The 23,703-nt window shown below is 43.0% G+C and overlaps 1 protein-coding gene across 2 annotated transcripts in view; it reads left to right on the plus strand.

The window, feature by feature from the left end:
• The window catches only part of LOC124035580 (transcription initiation factor TFIID subunit 4-like), a 121,263-nt gene that overhangs the window by 40,124 nt on the left and 57,436 nt on the right, over positions 1-23,703 (plus strand). For both annotated transcript variants that reach the window (XM_046349075.1, XM_046349076.1), the window contains 3 exons: positions 95-225; positions 1,263-1,388; positions 4,892-4,948. In XM_046349075.1, the coding sequence (XP_046205031.1) occupies positions 95-225; positions 1,263-1,388; positions 4,892-4,948 (314 nt within the window). The remainder of the gene's footprint in view (positions 1-94; positions 226-1,262; positions 1,389-4,891; positions 4,949-23,703) is intronic.

Genomic DNA, 23,703 nt, shown 5'->3' on the forward strand with positions numbered 1-23,703 from the left:
TGGTTCAGTAGTATGAAAAGCCTTTTCTGACTGGGATTTGGGGAGATCAGCGTGTATTAATGTTGGAGTCCTTCTGTCTGTGTGTGACCCTAAGCTAAGAAGTTTGGCGTGTCAGAGGTTCCTATGGAGGCTGTGAACTTCATCTCCCACGCTACCCAGTCCCGACTCCGCACTGTGCTGGAGAAGGTCTCCTCCATCGCACAGCACAGGATGGACGGTGGTAAAGTAAGTAGTCGTGCAAGAGACAGACATACCTATGAGGAGGTGGGCGCTTTTGACACTTAAGTGATAAACACCATAGCACAGTTTTCACAGAAACCTATTCTTCCAAACTTTGAAAAATACCTGTTAGATCTTTTGCAGGCCTCTGTCTGGCACACCAGCATGGGGTGACATTCACTTTTGGCCTTGAATATAGCAATGTAACCACATTTAATTGGTTTACAATAAAGTAAATTCAACTCTGCTCCTTGTAAAAGAAAGAAAGCAAAAAGCATAGCAACTTTGAAAAGCTGTTTTCCTGTTTGTATGTGAGGCAGAGGAGAGGGGTGGTGGGCTACAGCTGTCCCTGTCTTGTTTTGTCTTTTTTGCGGTTTGTAAATGAGGCGTGTTAGATGCGTGAAGTCTCCTCGTCTCTGTGAAGACACTCTGTTGACATCAGCGAAAAACCAACCGGGCGGGCGGCCTGAAAGAGAGAAGCACGGCTCGACTGAGTTACGGAGGAGGGGAGGAGTGCAGGCTCAGCTCTGAACAAAGGAGGGAGGAAGGATGAGAGAGACGTGCGCGTGGTGACAAACCCTAAGATGTCACTCTACTCTGTGCTCTGCTCTGCTACCCAGCTCCTCACATCGCCACAGAGAGGGAGATAGAGTGAGAGAAACTGATAAAGGGTTTTTGGGGAGAACAGAGAGACAGAGACACACACAGGGAATAAACAATTGTCATATTAACTTTTTGATGACCCACAAACTTTGTTTTTCTTCTGAAACTTGTCTCATCTTCCCATCTCCCAAGTGCAGAGCAACATATTTAACACAACGAGAAGCAGTGATACCTGTAAACAACGAGAAGCAGTGATACCTGTAAACAAAGAAAAGTTGTGATTAGTTATCCAAACTGGCGGTTGTAAGAGACGTGGTGTCTAAAGTTATAGTAATATGTTTATCCAAACTTGTGGTTGAAATGAGATCTTCTTAGTATCTTAAGTTATTTTTCCTCCACTCACTCTCTGTTTCTTTCTTTCCCTCTCTGTCTCTCTGCAGGATGAGGAGTGGTTTGAGCAGTCGGCAGACGTGCGGTCGCAGCTAAAGTTCTTTGAGCAATTGGAGAGGATAGAGAAGCAGAGGAAGGATGAACAGGAGAGAGAGATCCTACTCAAAGCAGCTAAAGTAAGTCCTTGTCGCCTTGTTGTTATAAAGGCATATATCCCTTTTAGTTACAATCACACAGTCATGGAAGTGTTTTCACATTCCATCCTGATCTTTAGCCCAATTTAGTAGCTCCGTTGCTATTGTGTGTGTTACTTGTGTATGAGGTGGTGTGTAAGGTAGTGTGTATGGTAATGTGTAAGGTAGTGTGTAAGGTAGTGTGTATGGTAATGTGTAAGGTAGTGTGTAAGGTAGTGTGTATGGTAATGTGTATGGTAGTGTGTAAGGTAGTGTGTAAGGTGGTGTGTAAGGTGGTGTGTAAGGTAGTGTGTAAGGTAGTGTGTAAGGTAGTGTGTAAGGTGGTGTGTAAGATGGTGTGTAAGGTAGTCTGTAAGGTGGTGTGTAAGGTAGTGTGTAAGGTGGTGTGTAAGGTGGTGTGTAAGGTGGTGTGTAAGATGGTGTGTAAGGTAGTCTGTAAGGTGGTGTGTAAGGTGGTGTGTAAGGTAGTGTGTAAGGTGGTGTGTAAGGTTGTGTGTAAGGTGGTGTGTAAGGTGGTGTGTAAGGTGGTGTGTAAGGTAGTGTGTAAGGTAGTGTGTAAGGTAGTGTGTAAGGTCTAGGGCAGTGTGGTGTCTTCGCTGTTCCTGCCCAGGCCCTAGCTAACAGATGAAACCGAGTGCGCCCTCCGTAGTGTGACCTCAGTGTGTTCTCCCGCCCCCTCGCTCTAGGGCTCCTTTGTCCTCTCATTGTCCCCAACACAACAAGCAGAGGAACCACTGTGGAACTCTATACATTCCTCTGATCTGATCCTCCTCACATACCCGCTGACACTCCCAGAGCTAAATGCGTGTCATCTCAGCCATCTCAGTACTCAGGAGAACCAGCTTCAACAGTAGTGGGCAGGAGAACCTCAGAGAGCCTTACAGAGTCTCAGAACAGATGAATTGCATCTAGGCAGTCTCTGCACACTCATGTGTGTCCATCCAGTCACACTCAGGCTGTTGAGACTGGTGTAAACACTTCTTGCACACACTTAACTTGTATAAGATTGTGAAATGACTTGAATAAGTTCTCACATACTTCATACAATCTATCAAATAAGACAGGTACATAATTCATTAGACATACAGTATGATGCGAAGGTCCAATACTGTCACCACCAATAGAATGTGTTTTGAAGGGAAATGCCCCACGGTGAGACATTAGAGAGAAGCTTGCTTCATTTAATACATCTTCAACAGAGACAATGTCCCACAGCTGATTGCATTATCACTTCCCTGTGTTAACAGCATTGTTATGGTCTGGCCCTGCCAAACATTCAGACTGATGAACAATGACCCGCCTTGCCGCTGTTATAGTTGGTATTTAGGAAACTACTGCCTTGACAGCAAAGCTGTTAATTAAGCACCAAGCTTTATTTTGTTATTTAAAAAAGATGCAATCTCAGGGCCTAACTGTAAGTGTCTTTAGAAGGAGTATATGACAGTAAGTTTTACTAAACATCAGTTAATCACACCTGAAAAAATCTTTAGTATAAAGTGTATAACTAACATGCAATATGAGAGAGAGAGAGAGAGAGAGAGAGAGAGAGAGAGAGAGAGAGAGAGAGAGAGAGAGAGAGAGAGAGAGAGAGAGAGAGAGAGAGAGAGAGAGAGAGAGATCAGGACAGCTGGGCTGACAGAGGTGATATAAAGTATATCAGTACCACCATGGCCCTTTGTAAACAGTCCGTCTTTGTCCCTGTTTTCTCCCGCTGACGACCAGGCTCCACGCTGGGGCTCCCTTATAATTTGACCTCTCAAATAAGAATCTACTAAAATAATCCCCTCCTCCGCTCCCACTCCTCTGTCCATTTAAAATATGACTCAGGTCTTCAGGGATGCTCCGGCCGACTGGAGGGGAAATGCAGTCGTTTTAGTTGAGATGCCGACCAGCACGTGAACCGCCTGATATATTTAAAGCCAATTAGCAAGGAGCAGGGCAAGACGACTGCATCTGTTCATGAGGTAGTGAGGGAAGGAGGGATGGAGGGAGGGAGGGAGCCAGGGCACGGGTAGCTAGACTCTTGCTTTCCAGCACCACTGAAGGCAAATAGCATTTGATTGCTTATAGTAGAAAAAAGAAACATCAAGAGGAGCATCATGTTCAGAGATATTAATGAGGTAGTCTTTAACACCACTGGGATGACCATGCTCGTAGAGAGGTTAGGCAATGTTAAAGACACATTGGACCATTACTAGTCATATCCCTAACCTTCATTCAAGCTAAATTAATTTATGCTAGTTAAACAGGAAGTATATATATTTTTTTGAATTATTCCCATTGCTATGGCAGGGGGCAGCACTGTTAGCTGCCTGTATTACCATAGTATAGACGAAGACCTACAGGTCGAAACGTTGTACAATAAAACTACGGGAGCATTCAACAGTGTATCTATCTTTCTTTCATAGACTCATAGGAAAAGTACACTGCGTCGCTGATAGCTACAGTAGGCTAGTACTGTGTTAGTGTGGTGATCTGGCAGGGTGCCACTAACAGTGAGCTTTTAGAAGAGTCCCTGTATGGTTAATTGGAAGCCCTGTGGTTAACAGCTCACACAGACAGGTACAAGCTGCACAGGCAGTTCAGCTCTCACTGACTAATTACAGTGGCGCTCCAGTACTGTGGACTCTGGTCCTGACTCTAGAGAGATCTGCATACAAACACGCACGCACGCACGCACGCACGCACACACGCACGCACACACACACACACACACACACACACACACACACACACACACACCACACACCACACACCACACACCACACACCACACACCACACACACACACACACACACACACACACACACACACACACACACACACACACACACACACACACACACACACACACACACACACACACACACACACACACACACACACACACACACACACACACACACACACACACCACACACCACACACACACACACACACACACACACACACACACCACACCACACCACACCACACCACACACACACACACACACACACACACACACACACACACACACACACACACACACACACACACACACACCACACCACACACACACACACACACACACACACACACACACACACACACACACACACACACACACACACACACACACACACACACACACACACACACAGCAATGGCACCGGAACAAAAGAGGGACAGACAGAGTACCTGTGACTCTCTGAGTTTGAGAACATTCTCCCAGCCCTGTGTGCTCTGCTGGCTCGTGCAGAATTTTTAATAACCTCCTTTGATTAGAATTTCCCTCCAGCAGCTTATTTACGGCGGGATTTGGCGCAGGTTTAAAGGGCACTGGCCTTGGGCGCTCAATTGCACTTCTATGAATCCAAATACGATGTCCTTGACACCTTGTATCCTGTTCCCATTTTGTACTATTTTTGTGCTGGCTGCAACAGATGAGGGGGTCCTTAAACCAGCTGTTAACCTGTGTGTCCCCCCCCTCCTTAACTCTGCAGAGTCGCTCCAGGCAAGAGGACCCAGAGCAGGCTCGGCTGAAACAAAAAGCTAAGGAGGTAAGCGCTGTGCTGGAGATCATTACCCTTGACATTTTCCCAAGACTTCAACATATAAATATTTCATGCCTCGCTACATATGTAATGCCATTTAAAGGTCTGACTTAAAAAGTTGTAGGAATTATTTGTGCTGATTGATGTCCGCCTCGTTTGGAAAAGTGGTTTCTATAGAACAGAGACACCACACCAAAGAGATCCTCCTTCTCTTTTCTCTCTCTCTTTCTCTCTCTCCCTCTCTCTTTTCTGGCTCCCGATAACCTTTTGGAGACTGCTGTTCATTGTGCATGGCTCTTTCAAAGAGATAGATTGGGGAGCCTATCAGTGTTGTGAGTACCGGTTTAATATTCACCATAGCACTTTCTGTAGAGCCATTTGCATTGTAAAGGCTGATAGAAATATGTTTACTGTCACAGTTATATATGCATTTTAGTTGAAAACAATGAAATGGCTTTGGCACTGTAGGTGCACAAATGGGAAATATCAGAAATAAAGTATGAAGCGACTGTGCTTATTTGTTAAATTGAGTTGTTTTTAGTCCCCCAAAAAGTAGACCACTCTTGTTTTAGTCCCAAAAAGTAGACCACTCTTCTTCTTTGCGGTTTGTTCATTTAGTGAAATAGTTTTGATACGCTGAAAGTTGGTATGTGTTTATGTTAATCGACACCTGATGTATGTTGAAACCGAAAGAGCAAAACATAATGAGCTATTATTGAAAGAAAGAGTAAGAGCATAAACACTCTGTATACCTACACTGTCTTCAGATAGTATTCATACCCCTTTTTTTAACCTTTATTTAACTAGGCAAGAACAAATTCTTATTTTCGATGACGGCCTAGGAACAGCGGGTTAACTGCCTGTTCAGGGGCACAACGACAGATTTGTATCTTGTCAGCTCGGGGATTTGAACTTGGTTACTAGTCCAACGCTCTAACCACTAGGCTACCCTGTCGCCCCCTGACCTATTCCACATTTTGTTGTTACAGCCTGAATTCAAAATTGATTAAATATTTTTTTCTCTTATCCATCCACACACAATACCCCATAATGTTTTTAGAGTTGTTTGAAAATGAAATACAGAAATATGTAATTTAGATAAGTATTCACACCCATGGGTCAATACTTTGTAGAATCACCTTTGGCAGTGGTTACAGCTGTGAGTCTTTCTGGGTAAGTCTCTAAGAGCTTTACACACCTGGATTGTGCAACATTTCCCCGTTATTCTTTTCAACATGTTTCAAGCTCTATCAAATTGGTTATTGGTCATTGCTAGAGAACCATTTTCAAGTCTTGCCATAGATTTTCAAGTAGACTTAAGTCAAAACTTTATCTCGGCCACTCATTCACTGTCTTCTTGGTAAGCAACTCCAGTGTATATTTGGCCTTGTGTTTTACGTTATTGTCCTGCTGAAAGGTGAATTCCTCTCCCAGTGTCTGGTGGAAAGCAGACTGAACCAGGTTTCCTCTAGAATTTTGCCTGTGCTTAACTCCATTTTAATTTATTTTTTATTTTGAAAAACTCAACAGTCTTTAACGATTACAAGCATACCCATAAAATGATGCCGCCACCACTATGCTTTTTTGCAGTGTTACTTAAGTGCCTTGTTGCAAACAGGATGCATGTTTTTGAATATTTTTTATTCTGTACAGGCTTCCTTCATTTCACTCTGTCCATTAGGTTTGTATTGTGGAGTAACTACAATGTTGTTGCTCCATCCTCAGTTTTCTCCTATCACAGCCATTCAACTCTGTAACTGTTTTAAAGTCACCATTGGCCTCATAGTGAAATCCCTGATCGGTTTCCTTCCTCTCATTGGTCTTTGTGGTTGAATCTGTGTTTGAAATGCAACGCTTTACTGAGGGATCTTACGGTTTACAGAGATGAGGTAATCATTCCAAAATCATGTTAAACACTATTATTGCACATAACGAAGGGGTCGAATACTTATTGACTCAAGACATTTCAGCTTTTCATTCTAAAAACATCATTACAATTTTACGTTATGGGTTATTGTGTGTAGGCCAGTGACCAAATACATCTCATTTTAATACATTTTACATTTGGACTATAACAGAACAGAATATGGAAGAAGTTAAGGAGTGTGAAGACTTTCTGAAGGCACTGTAGACCATAGCAGAGCTCTAGCAACATAGAGCCGCTTTGCCACATTCAAATCCCATGTCCATACTAGTGTACCACTTAGTCTGAAGCAATGTATTGGACATGCATTCCAAGTGGTATGCTGTGGACATTAGAATGGGGATCTTCTCTCCTCTCCACTCTGCTCTCTGTAAAGAGATCTTACACTACCACCACACCAGTGTGTGGTGAAGTGAGGCTTTTCCTTGGCTCTGTTCATTCGTTGAGAACTTTTAGACTAGATCTCAGCCTCCCCATAAGCCCTAGCTGCATATGCAAATGAGGCAGTGTAATAGGCTGTGCTGCGATAGGTTCGCCCCGGGGCGGTGTGATCAAAGTGGATCTCCTCCCCGTTAAGTGGCAGGCCGCTCATCATCTGGATGGGGCCAGATTATCTCCTGAGAAAGGAACGCGGCACGCGCACATTCTCATTTTCATTTTAGAAATTCAGAAGGAGCAGAGAGAGGGGTGTGTGGGGGGGGTGAAATTGTTACTTTATGTAATGTTAAGTGCGACAGTCAGGGGGAGGTTTTTTCAACGTTTTTTCGTCCCCCCTTCTTTCTTTTTTTGCTTAATGGCCGTCGTTTCTCAGTCCCGTGCCTTTCTGGTTTTCATCACCTGACTGGCTCAAGGGGACAGAGGTAGCTGTTTGTGTCACCGCGGTTACCACAGAGGGAGTCTGTCGGTGGCGGCTCCTCATTCAGCACATCTGCCCAAATTTAATCAGGATAATGAGGCTGAGCTGCTCTTCCAGGTGACTGATGGACGAGTGGACAATCCTGCCACCCCTCCAAAAATAATTTTCTATGACAGTGTTATATACTTGTTACAAGAAATGTGTGTTGAAATTGAGTTGGCACTTGGTTTGTTTGTAAAGGCAGGTGTGGTATATGGGGAGGGAACAGGGAGGTGTTGGCGAACTTTATTGAGGTGCTTACAGGTGAATTACACCCAGTCAGAGTGGGATGATAGAGACACACTACTCTGGTAGTGTGATGGCAGCCTTGGCCCCATGTGTCCTCTATCAGACCTAGACCTCAACCTAATCCATCCCCTTCCCCGTCAGCCTTCAGTACCGCCCAGGCAGATAGCAAAAGTCATAAGGCCAAACGTGTGTATCGCCCCTGTTTCCTCCATTCAGAAACATTCGCCCCAAAAGGTCAGATGGGCTATTTTAGAAATGCCCCCAGTGAAAATCAATGGCCAAAACGAGTATTCCTCATTTTGTTGTTGTTTGGTCTGGTCTGTGTGCTCTGTCTGAAATCCCACTGAGGCAGGAGGCGAGGCAGTGCCTAATCATCAGGTCCTCTCAGCACTGAGAGAGGGGTGGGGGGAGAGTGGACCAGGCCTACATACATCACAGTGTCAGACACACAGACACACTGCGGCCATAGATTCATCATCAGAACTCCATCTGGAGGCAGGGAGAGGAGAGAGGAAGACTCTCTGGTCTAAACTCATCATCCCCAGGACCTCACATCTCACTGGGCACATCACGTCATTTCAGCATGGATAACTTGGTAATATTTGGTTGAGACATTGATGAATGAGATTACAACCTATATTCACCCAGTCAAAAAGACAGCCAAAAGTTAAGTTACATTTCCAATGTGTTATCACTATGCTTTCAACCATCTAAAAGCACAACCAAATAAGATCACAACCAAATTCCAATGGAAAAACAATGTCTTATTTTTAGTTGTCACCCAAATGTACAGTATATCACTGTGCTTTCAACCATTTAAAAGCACAGCTAAGTTGAAAAGGGAATACAATGTCATATTGTCACGCTCGTTGTAATGAGGAGACCAAGGCGCAGCGTGATGAGAACATTCCTCTTTATTAAAGGAAGAACACAAAGAACACTTAAACAAACCAAAACAACAAAACGAACGTGAAGCTATATAACACGAGTGCTGAAACAGGCAACTATACAATAACCCACAAAATACCCAGGGAATATGGCTACCTAAATATGGTTCCCATTCAGAGACAACGATGAACAGCTGCCTCTGATTGAGAACCAATCCAGGCAACCATAGACATATAAACACCTAGAATAGAAAAACCCTAGACATACAAAAAACCCTAGACAATTCAAAAAACTAACCAAATAAAGAAAGAAAACAATGATAACTAAGGTCAGGGCGTGACAGTACTCCCCCCCCCCCCAAAGGTGCGGACTCCCGGCCGCAAACCTCAAACCTTTGGTTCTGGACGCCGCCCCCTTCTTTACACTGAGGGCTGGGGACCCTCGATGGAAACCCCGGGCTGGGGACCGGACTGTGGCCCATCGTGGGAGGTTCCGGACTGTGGCCCGTCTTGGGAGGTTCCGGACTGTGGCCCGTCTTGGGAGATTCCGGACTGTGGCCCGTCTTGGGAGGTCCCGGACTGTGGCCCATCGTGGGAGGTTCCGGACTGTGGCCCGTCTTGGGAGGTTCCGGACTGTGGCCCGTCTTGGGAGGTTCCGGACTGTGGCCCGTCGTGGGAGGTTCCGGTCTGTGGCCCGTCGTGGGAGGTTCCGGACTGTGGCCCGTCTTGGGAGGTTCCGGACTGTGGCCCGTCGTGGGAGGTTCCGGCCTGTGGCCTGTCGTGGGAGGTTCCCGTCTGTGGCCCGTCGTTGGAGGTTCCGGACTGGGTACTGTCGCCGGACGCTCTGGACTGGGTACTGTCGCCGGATGCTATGGACTGGGTACTGTCGCCGTACGCTCTGGACTGGCGAGGCGCACTGTAGGTCTGGTGCGTGGTGCCGGCACTGGTGGTACCGTGCTGGGGACACGCACCTCATGGCGAGTGCGTGGAGGAGGAACAGTGCGTACTGGACTACCAAGGCGCACTATAGGCCTGGTGCGTGGTGCCGGCACTGGTGGTACCGGGCTGGGTACACGCACCTCAGGGCGAGTGCGAGGAGCAGGAACAGGGAGTACTGGACCCTGGAAGCGCACTGGTGGCCTGGTGCGTCGTGCCGGAACTGGTGGTACCGGGCTGGGGACACGCACCTCAGGGCGAGTGCGGGGAACAGGCACAGGACGCACTGGACTGAGTACTGGAGATCTGGAGTGTAGAGCTGACACAACCCATCCTGGCTGGATGTTTATTTTCGCCCTGTAAATGTTTATTTTCACCCTACCTAAATATGGTTCCCAATCAGAGACAACGATGAACAGCTGCCTCTGATTGAGAACCAATCCAGGCAACCATAGATCACCAATTTATTTTAAGAATGTGAAATATAATAGTAGAGGGATGATTTATTTCAGCTTTTATTTCTTTCATCACATTCCCAGCATTGCCTTTAAATTGTTTAACTTAGGTCAAACGTTTCGGGGAGCGTTCCACAATAAGTTGGATGAATTTTGGCCCATTCCTCCTGACAGAGCTGGTGTAACTGAGTCAGGTTTGTAGGCCTCCTTGCTCGAACACGCTTTTTCAGTTCTGCCCACAAATGTTCTATGGGATTGAGGTAAGAGCTTTGTGATGGCCACTCCAATACCTTGACTTTGTTGTCCTTAAGCCATTTTTCCACAACTTTGGAAGTATGCTTGGGGTCATTGTCCATTTGGAAGACTCATTTGTGACCAAGCTTTAACTTCCTGACTGATGTCTTGAGATGTTGCTTTAATATAGCCGCATAATTTTCCTACCTCATGTTGCCATCTATTTTGTGAAATGCACCAGTCCCTCCTGCAGCAAAGCACCTCCACAACATGATGCTGCCACCCCCGTGCTTCACGGTCGGGATGGTGTTCTTCGGCTAGCAAGCCTTCCCCTTTTTCCTCCAAACATAACGATGGTTATTATGGCCAAACAGTTCTATTTTTGTTTCGTCAGACCAGAGGACATTTCTCCAAAAAGTACGATCTTTGTCCCCATGTGCATATATAGGACTCGTTTTACTGTGGATATAGATACTTTTGTACCTGTTTCCTTCAGCATCTTCACAAGGTTCTTTGCTGTTGTTCTGGGATTGATTTGCACTTTAGGACAGAGCGCATCTCCTTCCTGAGCGGTATGACGGCTGCGTGGTCCCATGGTGTTTATACTTGTGTACTATTGTTTGTACAGATGAATGTGGTATCTTCAGGCGTTTGAAAATTGCTCCCAAGGAAGAACCAGACTTGTGGAGGTCTACAAATTTTTTCTGAGGTCTTGGCTGATTTCTTTTGATTTCATGATGTCAAGCAAAGAGGCACTGAGTTTGAAGGTAGGCCTTGAAATACATTCATAGGTACACCTCCAATTGACTCAAATTATGTCAAATAGCCTATCAGGAGCTTCAAAAGCCATTACATTTTTTCTGGAATTTTCCAGGCTGTTTAAAGGCACAGTCAACTTAGTGTATGTAAACTTTTGCCCCACTAGAATTGTGATACAGTGAATTATAAGTGAAATAATCTGTCTGTAAACAATTGTTGGAAAAACGACTTGTGTCATGCACAATGTAGATGTCCTAACCGACTTGCCAAAAGTATAGTTTGTTAACAAGAAATATGTGGAGTGGTTGAAAAACGAGTTTTAATGACTCCAACCTAAGTGTATGTAAACTTCCAACTTCAACTGTACATAGGCTTACAGGGGCCATTATCAGTAACCATCACTCCTGTGTTCCAATGGCATGTTGTGTTAGCTAATCCAAGTTGATCATTTTAAAAGGCTAATTGATCATAAGAAAATCCTTTTGAAATTATGTTAGCATAGGTGAAAACTAGCACCCTCAAAACACCAGTCTCAAAGTCAACAGTGAAGAGGTGACTCCGGGATGCTGGCCTTCTAGGAAGAGTTGCAAAGAAAAAGCCATATCTCAGGCCAATAAAAAGAAAAGATTAAGATGGGCAAAATAACACAGACACTGGACAGAGGAACTCTGTCTAGAAGGCCAGCATCCCGGATTCACCTCTTCACTGTTGACGTTGAGACTGGTGTTTTGCAGGTACTATTTAATGAAGCTGCCAGTGAGGCTTCTGTTTCTCAAACTAGACACTCTAATGTACTTGTCCTCTTGCTCAGTTATGCACCGGGGCCTCACACTCCTCTTTCTATTCTGGTTAGAGCCAGTTTGCGCTGTTCTGTGAAGGGAGTAGTACACAGCATTGTACAAGATCCTCAGTTTCTTGGCAATTCCTCACATGGATTAGCCTTAATTTCTCAGAACAAGAGTAGACTGACGAGTTTCATAAGAAAGTGTTATGTTTCTGGCCCACAAATGCTGATGCTCCAGATACTCAACTAGTCTAAGGATGGCCAGTTTTATTGCTTCTTTAATCAGAACAACAGTTTTCAGCTGTGCTAACATAATTTTAAAATGATCCACTTGGATTAGCCACATTCACACAATGTGTCATTGGAACACAGGAGTGATGGTTGCTGATAATGGGCCTCTGTACTCCTATGTAGATTTTCCATTTAAAGAAATCTGTCGTTTCCAGCTAAATAGTCATTGACAACATTAACAATGTCTACACTGTGTTTCTGATCAATTTGATGTTATTTTAATGCAATCTTTTTGTTTTCTTTCAAAAACAAAGACATTTCTAAGTGACCCCAAACTTTTGAACAGTAGTATATCTACCGCTTGGATAGTTCCATCTGAACCACAAGCTTAATCCCATTCTTTAAATTGTATTTTTGGTTGAGTTGGAGACGTGATATCAACATACTGTATCATTTGTTAACCTCTCTAGGGTAGGGGAGACGCTCACGTCCCACCAGGCCAACATCCGGTGAAACTGCAGAGAGCTAACATTTTAAATACACCATTTGTTGTATTAAACATTCTTGTAAATACATGTATCTTATATCATTTAGAATATGAACGTCTTATTAATCCAGCCGCTGTGTCAGATTTCAAAAAGGTTTACTTCAAAAGCAAACATGCAATTTTCTGAGGACGGCGCCCCACACACACAAGTATAACTAGCATTTTCCAACCAAGCATTAGCGTTACGAAAGTCAGAAATAACAATAAAATAAATCGCTTACCATTGAAAATCTTCCTCTGGTGGCAATGCCAAGTGTCCTAACTACACAGTGAATGTTGGTTTTGTTTGATAAAATCCATTTTTATAGCCTAACACGAAACATTGTGTCGTGATTTCCGTCTCATTCAACTTTGGACGAAGCGTTTGTGGTAATTACACACACTAAACAAATATTTATCCAGTCATGGTTGGTTTCATCAATCCTCTGGTTGTTACTAACACAACCTTACATGATGGTTCTTTTACCGGGACATATTGACCGAAACAAACCGATTTGAAGACACCAATCAATGACCTCATCATTGCGCACCAGTGGTAGGACCGGTCTATCGTTGATTGACTGTATTTTGGCCCAATGAGCACTGATCATCTTGAAATCTAGCTTGGAAGATAGCCAATGAGCTGAGGTAAACGGCAATATGTAATGGTTATACGTTTGAAGACCAGCCTTTGTCGTTAACTCTGGCGTAAAAGAGGTTCATTCGCCATTGCAAATCCTACTTGACAGAGCCACGAGTGTTACGCATAGCAGTACATATTCAACAGCATTTTCAACAAGTTTATATATTTAAATTATGGCAAATAAATCAGGAAAAGCTAAAACAAAGTCTAGGTATACAGATTTAACCCAAATTATAGAGGAAATTGATCGAGACAGAGTTTCTTCAGGAAGATGAATCTTTCAGGGAAGCTAGTTTTGCTAGTTTTGACTCCCAGGCGGAAGTAATGTTTCTGCACGGCGAGGATGCCATGCTGAATTGGTAAATTCTAATGCTAATGTCATTGTTTGAAATTAATGTGAAATATTTTTGATTTTATATTATTTATTATTATTATATATTATTTTTTTAATAATCTGTAATGAAATGTGTAAAGTACACATTGGCAATACTGTGTGTGTGTGATATATTTTTAAAATAAATTTCACATAAACTTGGAATGGAACAGCACTACACCATAGTGATTATGTTACCTGTACTCTATATATATAGTGGGGCAAAAAAGTATTTAGTCAGCCAACAATTGTGCAAGTTCTCCACTTAAAAAGATGAGAGAGGCCTGTAGTTTTCATCATATGTACACTTCAACTATGACAGACAAAATGAGAAAGAAAATCCAGAAAATCACATTGTAGGATTTTTAATGAATTTATTTGCTACTTTTCAATGGTAATTTACATGGGGCTGGTGAAGTTGAAAACTCTAAGGAACTACTGGAAAACGTCAGCTCTCTATCAACTGCCTTTCCCCATGACTGTCATGTCTTGTAAAAGGTTTCTGAATATCTCACGGGTGCTTCACATCAAGGTTTGAGAGGCACACCAAGGTTTGATAGGCTCTGTAAAATAAAACCTCTCTACCCCAGCATCGTTGATGCCTGCAATACTTATTTTCAGCCCGCCCAGAACCTGTCCACCGATGAGAGGATGGTAGCCTCAAAGGCCAGAATCAGCCTCAAACAATTAATGCATAACAAACAAACCAAATGGGGTTACAAGCTGTTTTTTTGGCTGATTCTGTGTGTGCCTACACTTACAATTGTTTTGTTTATGAGAGGAAAAACAGTTTTGCTGCCGGTAATGGACTGATTCCGTTATGGAGTTATTGGATTTTCAACTGCTGGGGAAGGGCTACAAACTGTTTGTGGACAACTTCTACACAAGCCTTACCCTGTTTACAGAGCTGAGGAAGCGAGAGGTGTCGGCTTGTGGCACCATTCGTACCAACAGGGTGGGATTTCCAAAGACAAAGGTGAACGACATGCCTAAGCGGGCTGATCGGGGTACCATGCGATGGATCCGTGAAGATGGCCTGCTGTTTGTGAAGTGGATGGATACCAGGTGAGGTGGTCATGTGCTCCAGTATCCGCAAGTTCTTCAGTGGAGATCACGTCGTCAGGCGTGTGAAGGACGGTGCCGGGGCATGGCCCACAAAAAATGTCCCCATTCCAGCTGCTGTGAAGGACTACAACAAGAGCATGGGAGGTGTGGCCAAGAGCTGTGGACGGCCCCCCATCTCACAGCTAGCCTTCAGGGAGCTGCTCATCCAGGAGCCTGCTAGCTACAGAAAGTCCACTGCAGCACCTTCTGCTCCAACCAGTGGTGTTCACCTGCCCAGATTCATCTCTGCAGACATGAATGTGCCACAGGGCAAAAGGGGCACAGTAGGGAGACGTCGTTGTGCCCTTTGTCACAGGAAATGCCCCATCACCTGCACCAACTGTTCAGTAAGCCTCTGCTTTACAGCAGAAAGAGACTGCTATGGGCCATGGCACCAGCAGCACAATATGGTGTAGAGGAATGAGGGTTTTCACAATATTGTAAATAGAAAATGTGTAAATAGTTGCCCTTGTTAATTGTTTGTTTATTATTATTTATTTATTTTCATTTTTTTCATATATATATTTTTTTTGGGGTGTGTGTTAGAATAGCATTTATGTATTTTGTATATAGTTCTTTCCTTCAAAATGTATCACTGTACCAATTCGGCCACTTGGGTACATTTGTGTGGGACACCTGGGTGACTTCATGCTCACTGTCATGTAGCTCGCTCATTTTTGAAGTTATCTGTCTAAAACTTTGCTCAGCTATTGTTGCCATCTTATGTTCTTCATTCAAACCATCCACAGCATCCTATCTGTATGTTTGGCTGTTCTTGGTCAAATCATCCCCAGCATCCTATCTGTATGTTTGGCTGTTCTTGGTCAAATCATCCCCAGCATCCTATCTGTATGTTTGGCTGTTCTTGGTCATTTGAAAGATGATGCAGCAACAATAAAAAACAGAAAACATATGTTTATTTCCTTGTATTTTCTTCTACCAGATCTATTGTGTTATATTCTCCTACATTCACATTTCCACATAATTCAGAATGTTTCCTTTCAAATGATACCAAGAATATGCATATCCTTGCCTCTGGGCCTGAGCTACAGGCAGTTAGATTAGGGTATGTCTTTAGGCGGAAATTGAGAAGGTGGGGGTGGATTTTGCATTTCAGAAGTGATATTGAAATGTGTTTGCTTGTCAGTGCAACCAAATTTTAACATTTGAAGGAGATGTATCTTCTGCTTGAATAGTTTCTTCTCTGTGCCAGTGATGTAGTCTGGCTTTAATTCCAGTTTGTCTACAAATTAATAATTGATATGTTGGATTTACGTCTCCATCTCAACCAAAAATCGAAGTGAAAGAAAAGGACTAAATCAAATCAAACTTGAAATGCACTTTAAATAAAGTTTGATTTGATTTAGTCCTATTCTTTAACTGATTTGGTCATGTTTATTTTGCTCTGTTAAACCTGCCCTTTGGGATGACTTCGATAGCAACAGTGAATCTGTTTTGTTTTTAAGTGGAGATCTCTCAACAATCGTTCTCACAATATCACATTGGTAATAGTCAGGGACAAATGTCAATATTGATCAGGGCTGGGCTCAGTTAAAACCCTGGAAGGGAGACCAAAGGGTACCTGTAGATAGATCAATTCTCCAGTAGGAGGTGCTGCCCAGCCTATAGTTTTTTGTCTGATAGTGGATATAACGTTGAAGATCTGACATAGTTTTAAAGGTACAAATTCAACATATTTCATACAAGGTTTTTTGCAGGTATGTTGCAATTTGGTTAACATAATCCTGTGGTTGAAATTTTACCATGAAAATAAGAGTTGATGACTTATTCCGCGGCACAATACATTGACAAATAACGTTGAAACAACGTTGATTCAACCAGTTTGTTCCCAGTGGGATGGTTCTGGCTTTGAGAACACAACTAAGAGGTCGCTCAGCTCTTTAGCCTATGATTGGATGGGAGGAGTCGGTCAAACGTCTGTCAGCTGATTGGGATAAATGGTTTCCCTAGAATTTGTTGCCTTTGTAAGGACAGGCTTTTATTTTGATGATGGCCCTTATCCTCCTAATTTCATTCTCGATCAAACCAGCTAAGAAATGCGGGTCATTGATGTTTCGGGCCAAGGCTTTAGAATCTAATTTGTTGAAAACCATAAATAATTAATGGTAAATGTGTTATTGGAAAAGCCCAATTATATTTTAAACACCACATGCAATGCCAAGGCTGAGTGCAAGCTTTTTGCTTCAGGTTTCCCACGAAAATAAACATTTAGATAATTGAAATAGTTGTAAAATGGGTAACAGACTTATCACAGCTATGATAAACTTCCTGGCAAAATAGGAATTGAAAGAGGTGAACTTTGGCATCATCAGGTGACATGTTGATGCAGAGGAATATCAGGTGATGGACAGTTGGACACAGAAGCCTGTCTTTTGTTACTTCCTCAAACACACCTGATTTAAATAATCAACTAATCATGATCTTCAGTCTGGACATGATTAGCTAAAGCAGGTGTGTTACTGTAGGGCTGGAATGAAAGCCTACACATCCAGCTGTTATCCAAGACTGTTTAACATAAAGATGATCCTCCACAAGAATTTAACATAGCCAGTTTATTTAGAGGCATATCACTATACAGTTTGTGTCTTTGACTATAAGGACTGTCAGTGAGACTGTTGTTAAGACAGCTCTTGGTTGCTCTGAATGACACCCCCATATCAGCAGGCCACAGGGGGGCTGAGGGGGTGGGGGGGTGAGATGTGGGAGCCCCTGTCTTCCCTTCCTCTCTCTTCTCATCCAGCCAGTCGGATCTGTGTCCTTGCAGCATTGCTCCACTTTACCTCAGAGTGATTCCAGACCCGTGTGAAACGGAGAGCTGTCCAATGGGAATCGCTCAGCTTTTTGTTAGAATAATTTTCCTCAAATATTTTTCCTCCTCGGGCGTTCAGAGGGAGTTTTTTCTTGCCTCGTTTGCACACCAGGATTGATCATGAAATGTCTTGAACCACGCAGCAATGAATTCTGCCCTCGCTCAACTCTCAACCTTGTATGACACCAATTAAAAGCAAGAGGCGTTATATGGACAGTATGTCCTAGCCAGATGCATGAACATCTACATACATCCACATAGTGTATTACTGGATTGACTTGGAGTCAGTAGCATCAACATGACAGAAACACTGGTCAACATTTTTACATTTTTCTCCTCCCACCTCCATCAAGAGATATTGTAGATTTAGCCAACTTATTTTAATTATAACCTCTGGATGTAACCAATGTGCTCCAAGACATCATTGGCTCTAAGACATGATTGCCCCAGCATCCCCCACAGATGATCAGGTCATATTATTAGCCTGTACAACCGCTTGTGCAACAGGCCCCGTCATGCAGCGCGATTTCTCCTCTATTGTCAGAGGTGTCAGAGGACAAGGCTACAGTGCCATGCGTTTATTAGTGTTTTTGTGTCTGTTGTATCTGTGGTTCACGGCCTCTCATCACGTGGCCCCACAGAACCCGTCATCGTACCCAGTGTAGAGCGCTCGCTGTTAGGCATGCTCAGGGCTAAGGCCTGTCAGAATAATCACTATGATTATGAAGCCAGTTTGGGCTAGTTATTATTATTATATTATGATTATGAAGCAGTTTGGGCTAGCAGAGCGCTGACATTTGGTGATATACTGTAAGGACCAACACATGGCAGTAAATCTCTCCCTTTCATTGAACTTTTACGTTTGGCTTTTAAAATATGCTCTTTGAGAGTCTCTGTACATGGAAGATTGTGTTCTACTACAGGAAAAACAGTGAGGTTAAGTACCTCTAACCTCTTAGTGGTTATTACAAATGTGTATGTAGATACATGCAAATATCAGATATCCACACGTCTTCTCAAATATTTCCCATGGTTGAAGTGTTTCATCAGTGTTGTTTGAAAGATCAAAGTGTGGCTATTTAATTGTTAATTTAATTATTTCAGAATGAAGATCTGTTTTGATGAACTCCTCAATATGCACAGCCTAGTAAATAGTCCACACTAGCACTATTTTTTTTTAAATTTGTTGCTTTGTTGTCTGGAGTTTCAACTTCTCTCAGTTTTTTCCCCTTTTTTTCTCCTCAAGACAAATTATAAAGAAAAAATCACCAGGCTTTTAAAAATACCTTTGGTGTTCCTGTGTGTTTTGGAATATTACAAAGTCCTGTAATGAGAAGGAAAACCTTGGTAATTAGCAGGACTTGCACACCACGTGCCTGGAGGCTAATGTGAAAGAGGAGCCCAGCCTCAGAGCCCTGCAGTCTCCTCTCACCTCCGCTGCCTGCCTTCTCTCTCTCTGCTTCCCTGTGAAGATTCTCTCTCTTCTCATCTACCTTCCACTTTTTTGATTTAGAAATGAATAAATCATTGCGATCGTCCTCGTCCTCTTGAATATCTGAGTTCACATCTTTTCCTAGATGCAAATGATACGTGATCAATAGAAAGGTGATGAGCACCGAATCTCTTTAAAAAGAGAGAGAGAGAGGGAGAGAGAAGACTGCTAGCACAAGCACGGTCGCATGTAAAGGGGAGACAATGTGAAAGAAGAACATTTCAAGTTGGACATTTCCCTTAGATAAGCATTATTTTTAATGATCACCGCTTTCCTGGCGCTTCCTTATAATGCTGCTGCTTGAATATGCTTATCGGTGATTTCTGGGTTCCTCTGTTTAAAAACTCCTATTCTTTCAAAAATATTCTACAAATGTTATTCTACAGAATGATAATACTATCTCTGTGGATGGGTTTTGGAGTGTGTTTTATACACAGCCAATTTTATATACACAGTCTTTATACACGGTTTAATTTCTGCAAATAGTTGCAAATAAATACGAACCGTAGGGTCATGATAGTGGCCCTCACATAATGACCTTAGCTCCGGGGAGGGCTCATGGCGCTGAATAATTGGCTGTTGGCTCTGGAAATAGTTGTGACGTATCCATCCAGCTCAGGAGAAAATAGAACATGCTGAGACTGTAACTTGGGTTCATTTCCATAGGTAACATATACGTATAATAAGTATGGCAGCAAACAGATGCTTTCTTCATCTCTCGATTTTATGATGAAGAAAAACCTTGACTGAACTTCTTCAATGTGGTATTAATCACTTCACATGCGTGTAGTCAAGCATGTCTATGTATAATCATTTGTTAATGCAGTGACTCATACCTACTTACAGTATGTGTGTTTACTCCAAATAAATACATATTATGATGCATAAAACAATTATAAAAACAAAAATTGAAAGATGCTGTCCTACGTGTCAGACAATTTTCTATTTGAGATCATTTGTATCCAAATCCAGTTCAGTTAAAGGGACAATCTGAGATTGCTACATCCATTTTTGGACTTTTTAATAACTTATATACAGTGCCTTCAGAAAGTATTCATACCCCTTGACTTATTCCACATTTATATATATATATATGCCATTTAGCAGACGCTTTTATCCAAAGCGACTTACAGTCATGTGTGCATACATTCTACGTATGGGTGGTCCCGGGAATCGAACCCACTACCCTGGCGTTACAAGCGCCATGCTCTATCAACTGAGCTACAGAAGGACATTTTGTTCTGTTACAGCCTGAATTCAAAATGAAATACATAAATTATTTTCTTTCACCCATCTATACACAGTACCCTACATTTAGCAAATGTATTGAAAAAGAAATACAGAAATATCTAAATTACACAAGTATTAACACCCCTAAGCCAATACTTTGTCGAAGCGCCTTCGGAGCTTTGAGTTGTCTTGAGTATGTCTATCAGCTTTTCACATCTGGATTTGGAGATTTTCTCCCAGTCTTCCTTTAAGAGTTTCTCAAGCTCTCTTAAGTTAGATGGGGAGTGGCAGTGAACAGCAATCTTCAAGTCTTTCCACATATTTTCAATGGAATTCAAGTCTGGGTTTTGGCTGGAACACTGAAGGACTTTCACATTTTTGTTCTGAAGCCATTCCAGCTTTGCTTTGGCTATATGCTTGGGGTCATTGTCCTGTTTGAACGTAAATCTTTGCCCCAGTCTAAAGTTGTTTGCACTCTGAAGCAGGTTCTCATCAAGGATTTACCTCTATTTGGCTCCATTCATTGTTCCCTCTATCCTTACCAGTCTCCCAGTCCCTGCCGCTGAAAGGCATCCCCATAGCATGATGCCGCCACCACCATGCTTCACGGTAGGGATGGTGTTCGAACAGTGATGAGCTGTTCCTGGTTTTCTCCAAAAGTAACTTTTTGCATTCAGGCCGAAGAGTTCAATTTTTGTCTCATCAGACCACAGAATCTTTTGCCTTTCACATGCCTTTTTGCAAACTCCAGGCGTGCTGTCATGTGCATTTTTCTCAGGATTGGCTTCCATCTCTCGCATAAAGTCCAGAATGGTGAAGTGCTGTAGAGACTGTCCTTCTGGCAGGTTCTCCCATCTCTGTCATGGAACTGGGTTCTTGGTCAACTCCATGAGGTCCTACTTGCCCAGTCCTTCATGCCCGGTTGCTCATTTTGGCCAGAGGGACAGCTCTAGGCAAAGTCTGGGTAGTTTCATATTTATTCCCCAGATATATGCCTCATCACAATTCTTTCTCAGAGATCTATAGACAGTTCCTTGGACTTCATGGTATAGTTTCTGCTCTGACATGCACTGTCAGCTGTCAGACCTTATATAGACAGGTGTGTTTCTTTCTAAACCATGTCCAAACAATTGAAATGGCCACAAATGGACTCCAGTCAAGTTGTAGCGACACATCAAAGTAAATCGGATGAACCTCAGCTCAATTTGGAGTGTCATAGCAAAGGGGTGTGGATAATTACTGTATATGGAGTGAGATATTTTTGTATTTCATTGTCAATATTAGTAAAAAATTCTGAAAGCATGGTTTCACTGTGTCATGATGGGGTATTGTGTGTAAATGGGTGAGAAAAACATATATTTAATCCATTTTGAATTCAGGCTGTTACAAAACAAAATGTGGAATAAGTCAAGGGGTCTGAATACTTTCTGAAGGTACAACGACTTTTGAAGAATGTACTGTACCAGTCAAAAGTTTGGACACACCTACTCATTCAAGGGTTTTTCTAGATGTTTTGTTATTTTCTACATTGTAGAATATAGTGAAGACATCAAAACTATGGAATCATGTAATAACCAAAAAAGTGTTAAACAAATCAAAATATATGTTACATTTTTCAAAGTAGCCACCCTTTCCCTTGATGACAACTTTGCACACTCTTGGCATTCTCTCAACTAGCTTCACCTGGAATGCTTTTCCAACAGTCTTGAAGGAGTTCCCACATATGCTGAGCACTTGTTGGCAGCTTTTCCTTCACTCTGCAGTCCAACTCATCCCAAATCAGGTGTGTTGGGTTATTGTCCTGTTGAAAAACAAATGATAGTCTCACTAAGCGCAAATCAGATGGGATGGCGTATTGCTGCAGAATGCTGTGGTAACCATGCTGTTTAAGTGTACCTTGAATTCTAAATAAATCACAGACACTGTCACCTGTGTACCACAGCTATACTGTAGCTCTACCAAACACAGCCCCCACATCAGTAGGTCAGGGCTGAAACATGGGGAGACACCGCAGATTGGCCCAGTCATATTGGATGTCTACTGAGTTGAGGTGAGGTTGAAGATCTGATTGGTGATTCAGCTTAGACTCTACCAGGCATTTTAAATGAGAAAAGGCCTTAAAGCTCACATATGCTCATAGAATGGATAGACAGACTGCCTCATATAGTTACCAACAAAAAAAGTCTGCTGTGCGGGTGTCAAGGGATGAAATCAAATGCATGGATTTAGGTAGCTGCATAAGTAGGAAGTCAATGCACGTACACATTCACACACACACATGTGTGCACACACACCCTCAGTATACAGTATATAGCTTATTATATGGGTTGTTGTGGCCCTTAGAGTTTCCCTGCTGTGCCCCCTCGGCCCTCAGACCAGGTCTGGGCTGGGGATAGAGATCAGCAGAGGCCCCCTGCCCTGCCTTTATCCTGGGCCCTTTTAGAGGGCAGAGAGCCCCCTGCTCCTCTCCTCCACAGCCCCACAGCCATCTGTGACGTCAGCCCTGCCTGCCCTGCCTCCTCTCTGCTCTGCGTTCTGCTCCACCAAGGACATCTGTCTGTAAGCGTCTGGGGGGCCGCGAGGCGAGCAGCTAGTCCCCCAGGCCAGGGGGTAGAAGCCTTTGTTACCAAGCGAACTGCACAGATAGAAAACGTCAGGTTGGACATCGTGGCTTATGGAACTGACTCCTCTGTGTATGTGGGGTTTATTTGATTGCTGTCTGTCTGAAGAACGATCTCTCTCTAGCTGTCTGTTTGCCTTTCCCTGTTTCAGACATTTTTGCATCGTGTAGAGAACATGGACATCATGTTCTTTCCTTGTGAGGAGACAAAGAACTGTGCATAGGTTTTTATGTGGGTTTGACGCTTGAAGGGCTGAATTTTTTGTGAGGCATTTTGGGCATAGCCCTGACTGAGTTTTTTACTGCTGTAAATAATTCAGAAAAAGGAACAACCAAGTAAATAAGCATGGGAAAACCTCAGCCAACAAATGGGACAGAATTGGCCTATAAAATACAAAACATATCCACTCTTCTGATATTGACTGTTTCTTCACTTCACTCAATCCATTTACTGAATGCTTTTCCAGTTATGATGTTAAAGGTGTTAACATTGCTGTTTGTGTATTGAAACCAGACTTCTAGCTATAGGAAGTGTAGCCTGATTATTGGGCAAACACATTGATTGGAGATTCTATCGGGGGATTTTTGC

Source organism: Oncorhynchus gorbuscha, linkage group LG05, assembly GCF_021184085.1.
Source record: "Oncorhynchus gorbuscha isolate QuinsamMale2020 ecotype Even-year linkage group LG05, OgorEven_v1.0, whole genome shotgun sequence".
Classification (NCBI taxonomy): domain Eukaryota; kingdom Metazoa; phylum Chordata; class Actinopteri; order Salmoniformes; family Salmonidae; genus Oncorhynchus; species Oncorhynchus gorbuscha.